The sequence below is a fragment of the Podarcis melisellensis genome (assembly GCF_964234715.1).
Source record: "Podarcis melisellensis genome assembly, chromosome: 11".
Classification (NCBI taxonomy): Eukaryota; Metazoa; Chordata; class Lepidosauria; order Squamata; family Lacertidae; genus Podarcis; species Podarcis melisellensis.
The window spans coordinates 4,481,034-4,500,426 of NC_138543.1; the positions used below are offsets into that span (position 1 = coordinate 4,481,034).

Here is a 19,393-nt window from a genome sequence, read left to right on the forward strand (position 1 = left end):
GATGTTTTCAGGGTGCTTAATTCCTTGATCTGTAATCTGTTCACTTTCTTGAATCATCTGTCCTGCATGCAAGTTATTTTCTGCTATGTGAGCTTGTAGCCAATTTCTAGTTTGGAACATGGTGTGATCTGTGATGGCTCGACTGTCATGTATAAGCAGCATTAGCTAATGACAGACAGGGGACTAGTAAGCATATGTAATAGCTGTGCAATTTTGACACAGTTTTTTTTTTTTTTTAGAATGAATGGCTTTAATAAAGACTAAAAAGAAAATCTCAATTTGAAAAACAAAAGGAAGACGTCTAGTGAGAAATATTGCCTCCAGTGTTAAGTTTCAACCTGGGAACAAGCTTTGTGAGTGCACATTGAAGCCCCTTTTGCCCCTCTCTTTGTTGCATGAGCAATCCAATTGAAGCCCTCTAATTCAGAAGTCACGAACATGGCACCCATGGGCACAAATCTGCCTGCAGTGGCCTTTCCTGATGCTCAAAGGGTCACCTGCCTGCCCTCGAAACTAGGTTGTCCCTGTGTGTTATGCCCATGGCAACTTCTCCAGTTTGCAAGTGTGTCCAACGGCCCCAAAAGTTTGCCAACCGCTGTTCAAATTAACCAAAGTTCACCATTTTGTGTGAACAGGGAAACCATGGTTACCAGTTTCAGAACAAGCTAGGATATTTTTTAAAGCAGAGTTTGGGTAACCATCTATCCTGGATTCCTGCATTCTACAGGGTTGGAATAGATAACCACTGGAGTACCTTCAAACTCTATGATTTTATTACAGTCATACCTTGGATCCCAAATGCCTTGTGAGTCGAACGTTTTTCAGCTTCCGAATATATATATATATATCTTAGTTTCCAAAAATATGTGCATTTTTCAAGTTGTGTTTTCAACAGATCAGTTTCATTTGTTGTGAGATATTAGTGTTGCGCATGCATATATATATATATATATATATATATATATATATATATATATATATATAATTTGAAGCACAGCACTTACTGTAACAACTTCGTGCAGTGTTTGTCCACAGTTTTCTGAGTCATGTGGCAAGCATGACTAAGCCGCTACTGGCACAACGGGACACTGTGACGAGTGCCAGAGTGCATGTTAACACTGTTAACCTTCTCGCTGCAGTGGTACCTATTTATCCACTTGTATATGTTATGCTTTCGAACTGCTAGGTTGGCAGAAGCTGGGACAGAGCAACGGGAGCTCACCCTATCGTGTGGATTCAAACTGCCAAGCTTCCAGTTGGCAAGCCCAAGAGGCTCAGTGGTTTTAGACCACAGCGGCACCCACTCTGCCTTCTCAGTGAGTAACCCCAAAATATGCAAAATCCTCAAACCACCCACTTCTTCAGCAGAGGTTCTGGACTCTATCATTTCCAAGACATTCTATCCACAGCACTGAACTACACCAAGGTATCTGGCTGGACCCCATTACGTATTCCTCCCCCCACCCATTTTTTTTTTTAACCCAGGAGCTTTATGTTCCCCACCAAACTTACCTGGGACAGGCGAACATGCCTGCTATTTTACGGATCCCCCTTTAAATACAGCTTTTGTTTTGACCATCTTCCACAGAGGCCAATTGTAACGTGGAGGGAATCCACAATTTCACATTTGAATTTAAGAACTCTAAGGTGTATGTTATCTAGACCTGGTGACTGGTTAATTTCTAATTTAATAATCAGTCTTAGAACCATTTTTCTGGTCGTCTCTATTTGTCTTAGTTCCTCAGATATCCTCCGAGAAAGAAATGGTTCTTGTTTTAGTATCAGTCTGACATCTTCTATAGTGAAGGTTGATGCAAATAAGTCATTCAAGTTCTCTTTAATCTCTCTGTTCTCCTTCATGATACAATCCTAAACCTACTTACCCACTTACCCATTGAACCCAAGGCATGCATAGGACTGTACTGTCAATAATGTCCTATCTGTGTCATAAATGGTCCAGCCATTTCCTTGTCTAGATTCCTGCTTCTGATGCAAGAGATAGAACATTGCTGATAACTTTGTGCTATGACAGAACGCTGAAACCTGTTGTTATTTTTAACAATCCTCCTACAGAATGAAATACTGTGAAATCAGTGTGTTTAGATTTGTCTTAAATAGACACAGATGAAATTATAGCAGTTAAGAAAAATATGAACTGTGTGAAACAAGTGGATACAGATAGCATTTTCATTTTCTTTCTTTTATTAGATCTCAGGGCATGACCAATGAAATGATTTTGTGGGCAATGTACCAACTTTTGCACAATTATTTTATGGAATCCACCATAATTCACCACAGAATGTGGTTTCTGTCAAAATTATTTATTTAAAACATTTTTAACTTTCTTCGGAGTCCAAGGCTATCAATAAATAAGAATTAATATCGTACAAAAATAAAAATGCAAAACTACCATAAAAAGTTGACACAGCCAAATAAAAACTTTACCCCTAAAACCAATTCAATTAAAGCAGTTTTTATCAGAACACAATACATTTAAAGGCACAAAAGACTTCCTAAAAAGGAATGTTTTCACTAAGCAGAGAGCAGCAAGTGAGCAGGGCAAGGCAGGTCTCCTTTGAGAGGGAGCTACAAAGCCAAGGTAGCCTCTATGTCTTTAGAAAAGGAGTTCAAGGAGGACAAATTCCCAATGGATGTTAGCCATAATTGGTAACTGGAACTTTCTTGTACAGAACCTTTTGGCTATGAACAGCAGGTGCTCTTTCATATCACTGACCCAGGAGATTACCTTACCACACATGTGCCCACTCAGCCGCTTTGATCAACAGAATTAGCACTACTACAGGTGCCACATAATACCCATTTGTAAGAACTTGGTTGTTTAGTCTAGCAGTGCCTAATCTTTGGAACTCCCTGCCTTTTGAGATCAAGCTGGCACCTTCACTATACTTTTTCGGCATTTGCTAAATACATTCCTGGTTAGATAGGCCTACCCAGATGCTTAGAAAGTTGTGGTGTTTTTTACCTGTTTTTGTATTTTAACTTTTGTATGTTTTAAAGTAAAGCTGTATTTTTTCCTTAAATTTGCTGTTTGTTTTTTGGAAACCAATCTGAGGGTTTTTTTTTACTATCAAGTAGTGCATTAATTTCATGAAATAAGTATGAATCTATGTGGGAAAATAGCAGTCTCATGAAGGCAAGCAATTGAGTTGATATTTATATACTGTAAACAGAAACAGAATATAACAGCAGTGATCTTTGTGCCATAATAGTGGGACCAAATGGCCTCAGGACAATTTGTTAGCACCTGCACACTAGTCTCGATTGCTGGAAAATCCCCAACAGCTTAAACCTAGCGTGCTCATGCCAACTATAGTGTAGCGGTGGTGGTGCTTGTTTGAAAGGTAGCAACGAAGTGAATAAAGACCACAGACGCTGCTTGACTGCCAAGTATCCACTTTGGAAGTCCACACATGGAGCCAAGACTGCCATTACGTATATGAATAAGCAGCAGAGGTTATTTGCCCAACTGCTTTACCAATATTCTAGCTAAATACTAGATGCCATAATTTATGGAGTTCAACCTCAAATGCAGTTTCTTTTCAAAGAAATGTCAGAGTACCGGGAAACATTCCAAGAATACAGTATGATGTGGCTGCTGTCGGTAGATCACTCCTTTAGGTTTGCCATTTTAAAATTATGAAGTTATATTGTAAGTATGTTAGAAAAAGAAAACTGTCCCAACAGATTAAAGCAGATTAAAAAGCTTCCACTGAGTATGCAAAACAAGGTCTACATGAAGCCCAACTAAAAAGCCCAAAGAATATGCAAATTGCTCAGCACAATGACTCCACACATTAACATATAACACTTATTTTTCAAAACAACAATGATGTTTATTTCTTTATCAGTTACAAGTGGGATATCCACTATGCTCTATCTTGTACGATAGAGATCTAGCCTTCAGCCTGCTGTTGTAACTTCAAGGATGGATTACTGCAGTGCATTAACCTGAAGACAATTCAAAGATTGCGGCTGGTGCAGACAGAATGCCGCTGTTCCATGTTATACTGTTAGTGAAAGTATACTCAACCAGCACTAGAGAAACTGCACGGGCAATTCAAGGCCAAAGCAAGTGTTGAATTTTATTTTTAAAACACTTAAGGGCCTGCCTTCTGAGGAGATCACCTCTCCTTTTACAATCCACTCACTACTGCCAGTGAAGATTAGCAGATAATGAGGAGCAGGTCCTTTTCCACAACAACCTCAAGGCTGTGGAATGGGTTGCTGGAGGAGGTTTGCCAATGTATTTAGGAAGCAGTGCAGATCTTATCCAGGGAAACGTCTGGAGTCCGAGCTGCTAAGTAATCAAACAGTGCTTCTTGCTAACAGGCACCGGATTTTATTGCTACAGGCGGTAATAAAAATACACATGTTTATGATTGTTATGTATGCCATCTAGTCCAGTAGAGAAAGATGTGGTATCTGCAAAATAACTCTATATTTTATCATATATAAATACATGGCTGGAATTATTTTTGAGGCATTATATTGAAATAGTTTCATTTACTTGGAAGCATGTGCTAGTGAAAAATTGGGGTTTATTTCCAAGTAGATATGCATAGAATTGGGTGTTAGATTCAGAGTATTATTTTTTTTGTACTATTTCTAAACTGCTCTGTTGATTGATAGTGCAACCAGGAAGTGGCACCCAGTTCCACTGTTGATGCGTAATCCAGAACTTCGGTTCAGTAAAGGGACACTCAGCCCTTGAAACATGAGGAAGGAAACTTTTATTGCTTCATAAATATGAAAAAGGCAGTCTGACACCCTTTTTATTCCAGATACCACAGAAACAAGAAAATGAGCAAATACAGTTAGAAATCTGAGCTGTTGAAAGAGAACTCCTAATTCAAAATCACGGGGGGGGGGGCGGGGACACACTTAAAAAAATTCCAAAGGGTGTCAGAGTTAAAGTTGGGGGTAATTTTCAATTATAAGATATTCAAAATGAAGAGAAAGATGTTCACATGTGCAGCAAATGTATTTGACAAAAAATAAAAGAATGTCTAACTATCAGGAGGATGCTTCAAAACTTAACAGAAGACCATTAAGAGTATGGGTAGGCAAACTAAGGCCCGGGAGACGGATCCGGCCCAATCGCCTTCTAAATCCAGCCCGTGGGTGGTCTGGGAATCAGTGTGTTTTTACATGAGTAGAATGTGTCCTTTTATTTAAAATGCATCTCTGGGTTATTTGTGGGGCACAGGAATTCATTCACCCCCCCCCCACAAAAAAATATATTCCAGCCCCCCCCCAAGGTCTGAGGGACAGTGGACCGGCCCCCTGCTGAAAAAGTTTGCTGACCCCTGATAAGTTGAGTACAGTTGAGTACAGACATCTCTAGAGCGCCAGGCAAAAAAAATAAATATCTTGCATGTTGGACTGCTTTATGGTCCTGATCTAGTGAACTTATTAAGATGGCTCACAGAAAACAAGAGATTCCACACAAGTATCAAGTCTAACGGCAGCTTCAGACATTACAGGCAGTGCAGCCATCTCAATATTCAAATGTCTTGCACTTCCAGTCTGTGGCAAAAGGAACATGGACATGTATGACTTGTAAGCTTTGGTTAAGCACATTAGTGTGAGAGCTTGTGCGTGTAGCAACATCAAAAGTCTCTCTAATGAGAAACAAACTGATCTATCATTTTTTCCTAAAGCATTCCTGGACAATACTCTGGAACATATTCTTTGACATCCTAACATACGTAATATGGTACTGGGTGCAAATTTGTGTCACTTGTTTCTTCAGGGCTGAAGGACTATTTTAAATTGAAAGACAATGACATCCTTTTTTTCCTTTTCTTTTCTTCTACAAGCCAGGGACTTGGGATTTTTCCAAGGTTGCTTTTCGCACTCTCCCCGGTGCCAGTTCCTGGCAAATTGTATACAAGGTGACTAAGATTAGGAAAGCATCCATGGGATTACACTGAATGAAGTCAAGGCCGGCCCATGAGGTGAGGTGAGTGCCTTTGCAACCAGTGGGAAAATGTCACTGGTATCAAGACCAATTTTCAGCGAGATCTTGAGAGATCTGAGAGTACAAGAGATCTTGCAAGATTTTGGTAAAATCTCACTAGAAATCAGCGCCACTCAGTGTTAGAAACTGAGATATATAAGCTAGGCCCCAAATGGCTCCTTAAACCAAGGTTACAGCTGCCAAAACAGAGTGTCTAGTTGCCATTTTGGGGTAAGAGGGCCCTAAAGTCTTATTTTTCAAATGGCGGGCTGACTGTGAATGATTATCAGTCCAGATCCAGTGATCCCCAGGCCTGCACCTCCAGATGGTAGAAATGTCAGGAGCCATCTTGGCACCCAGGCATCTTCTCTTGGTTGCAAATTTTGAACACTGGTGCCAATGCCAGCACCACGTTTGTGGAGTTGCAGCACAGCAGGGTGGTACTTCCCAGGGAAAGGTAAAAGGCAAAGACGCCTGGCCAGTTAGGTCCAGTCGAATTTGACTATGGGGTATGCCAAGGAACACTGTGACGAGTGCCAGAACGCATGGAAACACCATTTACCTTCCCACCACAGTGGTACCTATTTTTGCTTTCGAACTGCTAGGTTGGCAGGAACTGGAACAAAGCAATGGGAGCTCACCCCGCTGCACAAATTCGAACTGCAATCAGGAAGCGCAAGAGGATCAGTGGTTTAGACCACAGCACCACCCGCATCCCAGTACTTACAACATGCCGTCCCTGACTGAAGTGTAAATGGTGAAGTTGACTCACACCACTGAAGGAAATTAATTTGGAAATTAATTAGTTCTACTTGGGTGTCAGGATCCAATTTTGTATGTGATGTATACTGATCAAAATATTGTTTTCATTTTGTGATGACATTGTTGGAAACAAGGGTAATCTGATCTAAGTAAATCTTAGGTGGCAACTAGGCCACTCATCTTACTCCAGTCTTGCAATCAGCAGTTCCATTCATCTTCCTGTACCACATCTGGCAACCGTGCAGCAGGTGCCGGTGTAACAGGGCTTACCTATTATGTTGCCAATGCCCTGGACACAGCTGTTGGCCACTTTTTTGATGACCCACAGAAGCAAGTCTGTAAATATCCTCTTAACTATTTTGAACTATATCCCTCCTAATCTTAGAGCTGGTGCTTACAAATATACTGTTTGTGGTATTGTATTTTACTCCTTCTGTGTCCATGGCAACTGTCAACTTGTGGTGACTCATTTGCTACGAACAAAAGCTGAAACTTTGCAGGCTATCTCTCAGTCCGCAGAAGCTTGTGTCAGAGTACATTTCAGTTTCTACTTGCAGAATGTAAGATAGATAACTTGCTCAGCAGGAACAGACAACCAAAATGGGTTTTCAAAGGAAGGGAGGGGAGCAGCTGCAACAACTGCATATTACACAGACTGACACTTGGGTTTTTTTTTAAACAAAATCAGAGTGCTTAAGAGCCTGTTAAAGTAACCTTCTGAATCTACCTGTTAAGTTTCTAACGTGACTTTTATGTACAACTGATCTACGTATCTATACAGTTCGTCCTGTGACTGTCCTGCTTCAGAACAATGCAGGTGTCACAAACCTGAATCTCCTGCACATCAATTTTTTTCTGAAACTGGCCTGTGGTAATAGTACTTTTTGTCTCAACCACTTGGTTGTGTGATTCCCCAAATCAATGGCTTATATCCAGGGCACTATTGCAATTATAAGAAGTGTTCATGGTGAGTTCTGGCACCTCTTTTTCTAGACAAATACCACTGCTTGTTTTCAAACTAGCACTAAGTCTCATGTTCCGTTAGCACATGATTGATGCTTGGTGCAAGGGAACTTCAATCCCTTTCCCGCCCTCACACTCCCCCAGCAATCTGTTCCAGGGGCTCTCCCAACCCTCCAGAGCAGACTTGGGGATTCTGCAACAGGTCGAGGGGCAAGTTCCATTACACAAGCATTGCATTGTGCTAATGGAACAAGAGTATTTGGTGCCGCTAAATGCAATCCCTCTACCACTAAGTTAACACTGATCTCACACAGAACACACACAAACTCCTACAGCAAAGGGGCAGGACACAGCTACATCCCATGTTAACATTCACAGGATAAATATTGTGCTGCTGCATGTCAAACTTGTCAGGGACTAATTTTAGCAAAATTATAATTCTGCTTTATAAGCCTGGCATTCAATATTACATATTACATATGTCAGCCATTTTATTGTTATGCTTCTATATTTTGTTTTGTTTGTACAAAGTATACTGGCCATTGACCATAATAAAGAGATTGATGTAATCCTCTTCATATTTACTCAGAAGTTGCACAGTGTGCATATGATTACAACCTTAATATTAAAAAAATGCAAATACGGAAATTGGATCAGAACAGATCTTTACTTGCTGGAAAATTCTTCTTCTTAACCCCTACCTAGTTTTGCAAGGCTGCTTCAACAGTCATTCTCCCTCAATTTCCTAGTCACAAGAACCCAAATGAATATGGATAGATACTACAGCTTTTATGTCCCATGATCTCATACACAAGATCAATCACTGTTTGTGATTTCTTGACTCAAAAAAAATTACCACACTGGATTTCAGTGGAAGGGGAAACCACTGCTACACAGGAATTTGAGCTCTCTGCTTTTGAAGTCTGCAAAATTGAACTTCCATGATTGTTAGCCAAATAAATTACTATGGGCACCACATTAAAAAGTTATGCTGCCTCATTAGATGTTCAAAACCACTGAAAAATCTTGTTGTATCCGAGGTGCATAAATTTAGGCTGGGTTGAGTAGCCAGTCATTCTTTCCAGTATCCTGTGGGGCTGTCTGCACTCTATACCTTTACAGAACATTATTTCCCTCAAAGCTTTTGCTTACCCCTCAGAGTTACAATTCCAAGCATCTCTTAACAAACTATAGTGCCCAGAATTCTTTGAGGAAAAGGAGGTGTCTCGAATGTGCTTTAAAGCAATAGTGGATACAGCATCTCAGCTTTCTTGCTTCTTATTGAACAGAGGCAAAGTCCATTTCTGTAGTATGTATTGCCAAGTGAGGGAATTATTCAAGGCCAGGGAGTAATGGAAAGCACTTCTCTGAACCAAGATATTGATTCCGCATTACTGTACAATACACATATTGGCGCCATTTTGAAAGAGGCACTCTTTGGCTTCTTGTGTTGGTAGCAGTTTGTTGTTGTTGTTTTTTAAAGCCTACTCCTGTGGCTGAGTACACAGAAGGTTTTCAATGCTTGTCACGAATGCTAAATTTCTGGCCAACACTAACAGTCATTATTTGTGGACTCCTGACTAACAGAACTATTTCTAGTTAATAGATATGATAAACAGAGGTTGAATGCAAATCAACAAGTCAAGCAAACCAAACAAATAAAGATGCATGAATGAAAACCTGAAAGGCAGAAACCAAAGCCCAATAATTTATTTATAAAACTTGAGTCACTGTATCTATCCCTAAATGGGAAAAGTAGCATACAACACAAAACAATATATTAACTTCTAAGGAGAGGTTAAAGAAATATATTTCAAAGTTTCCCCATTTGTTCCCACATCTCATAAAGACACTGCAAAAGCCAAACATTACCGCAGATCTCTCTAAAACAAAAACACAATATTTCCCCCATCATGTGGAACCTCTAAAAGATCTTTACCAAAAGAATTTGCTTTCTGACTCAGCTGTAATGAAATCCACTAGATTTCCAATTACAACAAAACAATTATCTGAATAATGCCAGGTTCTTGAATATTCCATTATCAGCATCGCCAGAAGATCTCCATTTCCACTACTTGACTTTATCATCTCCGCATTAGCACCACTTCCAGTTCTCATGAAACAATTCCACTGAAAACAGCTTTTCATTTTTCAACAAACAAACCCAAATCTAAGGCTGCACATGGAAGTCTCTGCCAAAGGGAAATGTGGTTGAGTTAAAAGGAGTTGCGTATTTTGGGCATTTTTCAACCCCCACCCCAAGCTTGAGAGGTTAGAACAAAAACAAATCAACGTATTATGGCATCCTTCCAACTTTTTGTGCTCAAATTCATTTTGGCCTTGTAAGTCAGTAGTCACCCTAAGGAAACCTTTTGTTTGACTTCCTGGCTGACACCCATTTACCCAGAAATGTGGGAATAGCTTTAAGTGTTCTATTCTTCTATTCTCACAGAATAAAAAAGAAAATTGTTGCTGAGATTGCAAACTGCAGGCCTTCAGAGGTTCCCTATCCCCATGACAGAAATACCAACAAAGTAGATGGGGGAAAAGAGGAAAGAGCAGTTCCTAACTCACGTGCATATTTCTCACCCAGTGTGCAGGCTATAGTCAGATAACCCCCGCCCCCAGTCTGCCCCCTTTGCTGATTAGGGAAAATATACACACTATTTCTTTATGCAATACCACAGTAAAATAGCTTGCTTCACACTAAGCTACTGGCAAGCAGCTCAGACATACTGCAAAGCATGAGAGGATGACCCATAGCCTACTAATGTACCCTATAGAGCATTCTGATGCTGTACTATATTTATTTGAAATTTAAGATTTAAGATGGAACCAGATAGAGGGCCTTCTCGGCGGTAGCACCCTCCCTGAGGAACGCCCTCCTGTCAGATGTCAAGGAGATGAAGAATGACACAACTTTTAGAAGACATCTGAAGGCAGCCCTGTATCGGGAAGTTTTTAACATTTGGTGTTTTCTTATGTTTTTATATTCTGCTGGAAGCCGCCCAGAAGGGCTGCGGCAACCCAGTCAGATGGGCAGGGTACAAATAAATTGTTGTTGTTGTTGTTGCTGCTGCTGTTGTTGTCATCATCATCATCATCATCAACTGCCCACAACAGTTTAAGAGTCCACTCATGTTTTACCACTGTGATTAGCACACAGAAGTAATATACTATTTTCAATGCATGTTGTCATATTTTACTACATCAATCAGCAATTTAGTCACACTCAATTTATTACTCTTACTACTATTATTATTATTTACATATGTATACTCAAGCACATGCTGCAAAAAAACATGGGAATTTAGTATCAAATGCAGAGAACCATGAAGATATGGGTGTATTTATTTATTACATTTATATCCCAAAATTCCTCCCAAAGGAGCCCAGAGAGACAGTGAGCAGCTATCCCATAAAACGGTTTACTAAACCTGCAAAGACTAACCTCCAAACTACTGACTTTTCCAAATATTAAGCATGTAATTGCCTGAAAACCTAAGCTTTATGTGATTTAAATTTAATGCTCAGTGGATATTTGCCATTCACTTTTTTCACGATTAAAGCACCTTAATGTAATACTTAAATAGCTCCTGCCTTTAATAGGAAATTATGCATGCTATGTTTATAGCAAGAATACCAAGGTGATAGAGTGTAGAATATAAAAAATAAAATCTTTGTTATGTTAAAAGTATTTGTTTAAAGTGTACTCTTTTTCAAAATAAAACTGAACAGCATGATAAAATTCTTATTAAGATGAAATAAATCTCAGCGGAAAATATTAGGTGATGCTTGCTCACCGCCATGGCATCGAAGTATATAGTTTCTGCCGCTTTTTTATGTCCGTTTGTTCTTTTAAATCAGAACTCTGTTAGTCTGAATATAACAGGGATTTCTCTCTCTCTGGTTCAGAGTCCTAAAGCCTAATATAGTCAGGAGTGAAGTATGGCCCTGAAGGCAGATTCTGAGCTAGAAACAAAATCTTATTTGTATCTTGGGAATCTCTGGTTGTTTTAAGTGACAGTAGCTTTCTAACGTTTATTTCAGAAAAAAAGAGCATCTGTATACAAAATTTCCAACACAAACACCCCACAGACACCATTTTAAGACACTTAGTAAGGCCTGACACACATATTGCTTGAAAGTTCAGAGCTCACAGAAATTTTATGATCACAGAAAAATTGCAGCATGGCCAATGCCCCTACTCCAACAAACACCAAGTTCCCCCCAATTCATAAATTACCATCATAGGAGGAGAAAGGGGGAGGGGCTTTTCTTATCCTTAATTTAATTTCTGCTGCTTCATGTTCTGTTCACATTCCCTAACGTGCCTTTTAACTTCACAACAATTCCTTCACCACAACTTTTAATGTGAAAAGTTCCTATTTTCTTTCGTCTGGTGATGAGGTCACCAGATGGGTCACCAGATGGATGGATGAATACTGCTGTGATAACATTGCTTTCATTCATTCATATAAACCATGTCTGCAGTGTTCAAATTAGCCAGGCACCACGAGCGTTTTGCACCTGGCTATTGACCATTTGCAACCAAGTGAAGATGCCTGGGTGCCAGGATGGCTCCGGACATTTCTACCATCTGGAGTTGCATGCCCGGGGATCACTGGATCGGGACTCTTTTCACACACTAGAAACACATCCTGCAAAATTCTCTCAGTTATATTTTATTTGCACAACTGGAATGAATTTCAGGAACCAAAATGCTTTTTCTGCGCAACAGCACTCCCCATTAAGAAAGAGAGGTAGAAACAGGCCAATATATAAATGTAGACTGTCCAGGGATTAAATGTATTTTCTTCTTAATTTAATTTCTGCTGCTTCATGTTCCTTAAATTCTCAAGCTCAATGTTGTCATCTGAACTAGCCTGATTTTTAACTGATAATCACAGTCAGCCCACCATTTGGAAAATAAGACTTTAGAGCCCCCTTACCCCAAAATGGCAACTAGACATTCTGTTTTGGCAGCTGTAACCTTGGTTTAAGGAGCCATTTGGGGACTAGCATATATCTTGGTTTCTAGCACTGCATGTCCGTTCCCAACAGCCAGCCAGAAGGGAAAGTTGTGAGGAAAAGAGATGAGAGCACTACCCATGAAGGATCTCACAATTGCTACACAATATTAGGGTCTTAAGTTGTGGAGATATAATGGCAGTTTTTTGTGCAGAAACCCGAAATGAAAGGAGTTATTTCCAAATCTATTCTATTCCCACATATAAACTGCTATACAATTTAGCAGCTCCCAGTTAGTCACCCCAAATGATTTTATACTTCTAAAGTGTGCCACTATTTTCTGTATACAGTGGTACCTCTGGTTGTTTAAGGAAATATGGGAGTAAATGTAGACAATAACAATTACAGAATTGTGTTTGACCATCAGTATGCACTAAAAGGCTCTGAATATCTTCCTTTTAGATCAGGTAAGAGAGAACCATTACAAGATGATGTTTCAGTACATTCTAGCACTTGACAGAAGCATTACACGTTGGAAATATACACATATTAAGGCTGACGTTTTGTTGGAATTCTATTCTCTTCTAGTCACTGATTTGACTTAGTTACAGTCATACCTCGGGTTGAAGTAGCTTCGGGATGAATATTTTTGGGTTGCACTCTGCGGCGACCCAGAAGTAATGGAGCACGTTACTTCCAGGTTTTGCCGCTCACGCATGCGCAGACGCTCAAAATGAAGCCACATGCATGTGCAGAAGCAGCGAAACATGACCTGCGCAGTCGCGTCTTATGTTTATTTCAGGATGCGAACGGGGCTCCGGAACGGATCCTGTTTGTATCCAGAGGTACCACTGTATTTGGATAAAATAATTTAGAAGGTTTACCACAAACTAAATTTGAACCCAATAACAGCAGCATATACCATATTTTTCCGTGTATTAGACAAGGTTTTTTTACTCAAAAATCGTGTCAAAAAACTGGAGTTGTCCAATACACTGATAGTGGCATGGGGGGGGGGACAAGCGGTGCACCCGCCAGCCAGCCAGTTGGCAGGAGAGCAACTTCCCCCAATGCCGCTGCATGTGGGAAATGATCTAGGGAGTTTTCCTTCCCACAGCTACGTGAGGGGAGAAGCTCAACTTTGGGCCATCTCCCCTCATTTTCTTAAAATTGAGTTCCCAAAGATAGGGGGTTCTTATACATGGGGGGGGGGGGCGTCTTAAAGACAGAAAAATACAGTAAATTAGCTACCAAGAAATGGTGGGATACACTGGCCCTTTGTAAAGAGAATAGCTGGTTCTGCTTGAATTAGAGGACCACATTCCCTTCTATTTTGTGATAACCCCTTAGTTATTATTTTTGAATGGTTATGTCATTTTTTGTCTAGAATTTGGGTGGGGGTGGGGCTGAGGTTTATGCATTCATTACGAGGTCTCTTACCCTTTTCCCTATAATTTGAGAAGATATGGAGACTGGAATAAAAGTTTTTGAATGACAGTATCTGAGAGACTATGAGAAACAGATCCCTTTTATTATTTTCATGAAGGCAAATTACAATTTGAATATAACATGCACAAAACTTGCTATTCAATATGAAAAACTGTACAACATTTAATATTTGCAGAACGATAATCCAGAGAGAGAGAAATGTCATTGCAGTGAAAATTGAGCCTGTCAACATCTAATGTTAGTCATTTGATGCTTAAAAGAAAGAGCTCAGTTTTGTGATTTTTCCTTGCCTAGCCATCAGAAAGCAATTTTTACTTCTTGCAAATCACCAAGCAAATGGCTATTATGTAGAATTTGCAACCTTATAACAACAAACTCAGACTGTTTGCAATACATACACCACACCTAGGATATTGGTGGTCTTCCATCCAGGCTCTTGCATCCATACTAGCTTCACCACCAGGTTCTCCCAGGCCATTGTTCTGAGGTGCCTGGTCTCCAAGACATAATTCCTTAAACATCCAATCACTTTCTGAAATATGAAGTGCTTCATTTCAAATCATCTTTCCATAACGTATTGCAAAATCTGTCTATTATAGATTACTGAAACACATTATATGTGGGGCTGCCTCTCCAGACAGTTTGGAAACTTCAGCTGGTATAGAATTCACTGCTGGGACAAGACACTTTGAGCATATAATGCCTATCCCGGCCCGATTGCACTGGCTGCCAATTAGTTTCCGGTTTTGATTTATAAAGCCTTAAATGACTCTGGACCACAATCCTTCAAGGACCACCTCTACCCACATGAACCAACCCCAAACCTATGATCACCATCTGCCAGGGACTAATAGGGCTCTGAAGTGTGTGTGGAGGAAACAAGGAGCCGCGAGAGTGACTCAGAAGTGAGGGTCGGCAATTTATGGGGTTTGGTGCCACCTGCAAAGCCAGGGCAGGAGTAGGAGGGAGGATCAGGGCAGTCCGAGATGGAGGGTGGCACAAGGGTGTAGCCAAGGGGCAGCAGGGAGGGGCAACTACCCCTCCCAATCAATAAAACTACATAGCAAACTGAGGTTCTGCCCCCCCCCAACAAAAGTCCTGGCTGTGCCCATGGGGCGGCATACAGGATGTGGCGGAGGAGAAAGAGTGTGCTATGTGCCAGCTAGATGGTGGAGATGTCAGCTGCCATTCTGGCACCCAAGCATCTTCACTTGCATGCAAGGAGCTGATAGTCAGGTGCAAAATGCGCCTACTAAGTTCCAGCACTGCTCCTTTGCGAAAGGTCCGGAGGGCAGCAACACAAGAATGGGCCTTTTCCGCAGTGGCTCCTCACTTGTGGAATGCTCTCCCCAGGAAGGCTTTCCTGACACCTTTGTTACATACCTTGAGGTGCCAGGCAAAAGAATTCCTCCCAGGACTTCTATGGCGTTTTAAACTGTGAAAGGGGTGTTGGAATGTTGTTACTGTTTATTACTATGGCAAGAATTGTTTGTGTGTCAGATTGTAAACCGCCCTGTGATCCTCAGATGAAGTGAAGCATAGAAATTTAATAAATAAACCGTAACAGAAAATATTAAAGCATTTAAAGATATACCACTGATATAGATATATTTTTTAAAAAATGGAACTGGCAATAAAACAGCTATACAAGCCAAAGGTTTCTGACGAAATGCAGTAAACAAAAGACATCACTGTATTTTGAGATAACTCTTCAATATCAAACACATTTACTTGGAGCTGGAGGTAAGCCCAGTGTGTTCATTCCCAGGTATGAATGCTTCTGATCAGTCTGACACCTCAATCCTAAAAAGATTTACTTAAATGTAAGCAGTGTCGTAGCGTGGGGGGTGCAGGGGGGGCCGGCCGCACCGGGCACAACATCTGGGGGGGGCACCACTAATCTAGTGGAAGAGACTCGAGTGCTAAAATCCACGGGTTAGGGGGCGCAAATTACTTGCCTTGCCCTGGGTGCTGACAACCCACGCTACGCCACTGAATGTAAGTAAGTCTCATTGTTTCTGAATGGCAAATTCAGTTGTATCAAAATATTACTGAAAGTTTGCAGATGCTGCAAAAATCAATCCAGCAAGAAAAAGTTATTTCTCACCTCTTTGATGGCTTATTGTCTTAACTTTCACCGAAAGGGCAATCAATCTCAAAGAGGTCCATTTGTCTTTGAATGAATGCATTGCACAATGCTAAATCTACTTGCTAGTCATAGATAAACATCATAGTCATAGATTTCAACTACATTTGTGAAACCACCAGTTTGCTAACAATGGTCTAAATATACTAAGCCCTGCAGTAGATCAATTCATTTCAGGAAAGCTTGTTTAGAGAGTGCAGTGCTCAGCAGGAGCATCTGTTAGTTAGACATGAGTAAGAAAGAGGAAAACTAATGTTTTCAAAGAATTGTGCAGTATATTCTCACTGTAGGACATCTATTTTTTCATATATATTTTTCCCTTACACTGGGAAAACCATGCAAGTTTTCAGATAAGCCATACTACTACTACAACCTCCCATTTTAAACTAGCACAGCACTGCTATATAGATAATGTGGGAACCAAAAAATCCTAATGTTCACCAACACTGAAATACAAACAACAGCATTTATATATTGAACCATCTATTATCATTAACTGTGTAAGCAAATTATTACAAAGATCTGATTGTGCTTTCTATCACAAAGAGCATATACATGGGTTAATTTATTTGCATATGTAAACCACGTTTGTAGCGTCCTAGATCTCAAAATCCACACTTTTCAAAATCTACATTTCCTCCAGTTTCAGGTCATGCCTAACTTCATCTAGGATTGCAGTCTTGATAATGCATGAAATGGGAAATAAACATATCCCTAAGGCAGACTATATGATATGTAAGTCAAATATAGCAACAATGTGCTATAAATGTTTCACTCAGTCTCATTACAACAGCACACCCACCCACATTATTTTCTAATCCACCTCCCATGAAGCACTGAATAATAACCCAATTACATGGAGGTCAAAAAGTAAGGGTCCTTTTCTTTTCAGAACTATGTTCTTCTCCACATTCACTACCACACAACAGAAATTAGATAAGAACAAAATGGATACGTGTACATGGCTATGCAATCACTGACTATAAAGTTTATTGTTTTCCTAATTGCAAATCAATTTTACTGAATCTTGAAACAAGCTGTATCCTAGATTCGGTTGCTCCATTTATGTATAAAGCAGAGAAGGGCTTCAATAAAGCAATAATCCATTCATGCTTTTCACACATGGTAGCCAGTTTTATAACACCACGCCTTCTCAACTAACAGCGCTGCTGCAGTCCCACAAAACCTGAACAGTCCAGATTTTCACAGTCATGAAGCAGGACAGATATTGTGTGAATAGTTTCATTTACACTGCCCTGGAATCTTCTGACCAAGAGGGCTGTGACAAGAGGGTGCCAGAAGAGGACAACTTGCAAGGCAAAGGCTGTTCAGAAATGTTTTAAATCCAGCATCCCCGTTCAAACTTTGCCTCCTAAATCATTCTAATTCATCTCGCTTTAAGCGCATTTGGTGTCGAGCCAGCAGCTCCACAGGGAAAGCCAGCCATTCACAGGCACACCAGGTGTGGGTGGGTGCAGAGCCAGGCAATTAAAGGCAACCCACCATCCGAGCGCGGCCCCCTTTCCTTAAGAGCAAAAGGCAAAACCAGGGGGCAGGCAGGGAGAGAGGAGTCGCTCCACGTCCCCAGGGGGAGGGCGCTCCCCCCAATGCAGATGTTAAGCCCCGTCAACATCCATCCTGGAAGGCTACTCCTCCCGCGCACCTCCTCCTTTTCCTTCAGCTTTGTTGACAGGTTCTTTCCCTCGCCGCCGCCCCCCCAAAAAACACGCATTTGCCATCCATCTCAGTCGCCGTCTCTCTTCCGCCCCCCCCATTCTTCCTCCACCCGCCCCCCCCGGCTTCCCTTTCGCCCACTCCACACGAAGCCCCCCCCCCAGGTAGCCATTCGCCCCGCTACACGCGTCTGATTTGCACAGGGAGAGAGGGACAGACGTGCATGTGGAAGGTGGCAAAGGGGCGCCGCTCGCCTTTCCTCCATGATCAACGCCCCCCCCCCAAGCATCATCGATGGACGCTCGCAAAGCGCCCGTTGGGAAAGGGAAGGAGGAAGGGGGAGGGAACTCGAGTTTGGCTTGTCTCCCTTCCTCTCTCTCTCCCGCCCCCCCCCCCGCACACACCTTCCCCACCACCAGGATCTGGTTTCCTACAGCGACAGCAGCAGCGGGCTGCTTTGCCACACAGCGGTACAGAACAATACATCCAAATATATGCGGCAGCAGCAGCCCCCCCCCCTCGCGGCGCGCTCCCGCGCCTCCGACGCACACCCCAAAGTGGGGGGCATTTCCTCTCTGGCTCCGCGCAGATCGCCGATCTGCAGGCAGAGACGCCGCCATCCGCCGCTGTGTGGGAGGAAAAGGCAATGGAGGAGGCGCGCGCGGTGGGGGGGGGGGCCGGGGGCAGCAGCCGCCCCGCGATGGGGCGCCGGGCGCCGCGGCGGGCCAGACTTACCCAGCAGCAGCAGCTTGAGCTCCCGGCGGGCGTCCCGCTTGTCCCGCTTGAGCTGCCTCTCGATCTCGTCGTTGATCCGGCGCGCTTCCTTGGCTTCCTCGCTCAGGCAGCACGCCATGATGGACTCCAGAGTCATTCTTCCCAACTGGTTGAGGCGCAGCCCCCGCCCCCAAAACACGCGCCGCGCCCCCCGCCACACAAAGCCACCCACGCAGGGAGGAAGCCCAGCTGCCGATCCCCAGCTGCGAGACCCCCGACGCCGCGCCTCACTCCGGGATGAGCAGAGCCAGGCGAGCCCAGCCGCGAACACGCGGAGACGCGCGCTCACACGCAGCCACCGCGCGCCCCCCGCCTCTCACAGCCTTCCTCGCCGCCGCCGCCGCCCCCCGACGCCGCCTCCGGGCACACGCGCGGCTCCCCACTCCGCCTCCTCGCCCGATCATGCACCAAACAGGGCGAACATCCAGCCGGGAGGCGGCGGCGGCGGCAGCAGCAAGAGAAAGGGAGAGACCGTCGCGGGGAAGAGCAGCGCCTCTTTGTCCCCCCCTCTAAGCTGCCTCACCCCGACGTGCCCTTCCCGCCCGCGGCTGGCCAAGCGAAGCGCCCTCCCTCGCCCGCGCCCAGGAGCCGCCCGAGGTTGGCCGCGCGGGGCGGGGTCGGCAAGGGCCGAACCCGCGGGAGCCTCCGGGGGCTCCGAAGCTGCTCGCAGCCAG

The 19,393-nt window shown here is 42.7% G+C and overlaps 1 protein-coding gene across 2 annotated transcripts in view; it reads right to left on the bottom strand.

Moving 5' to 3' along the window:
• LOC309380585 (guanine nucleotide-binding protein G(q) subunit alpha) overlaps positions 1-18,863 on the bottom strand; it is an 87,501-nt gene extending 68,638 nt beyond the window's left edge. Inside the window, exon 1 of one of the 2 annotated variants that reach the window (XM_081930734.1) lies at positions 18,681-18,863. In XM_081930734.1, coding sequence (XP_081786860.1) covers positions 18,681-18,816 — 136 coding nt within the window. In that variant the 5' untranslated portion in view covers positions 18,817-18,863. Of the gene's footprint in view, positions 1-16,232; positions 16,330-18,680 lie in introns of those variants that run through there. The other variant, XM_081930735.1, reaches the window with a different exon arrangement.
• Between the last annotated feature and the right edge of the window lie 530 nt (positions 18,864-19,393).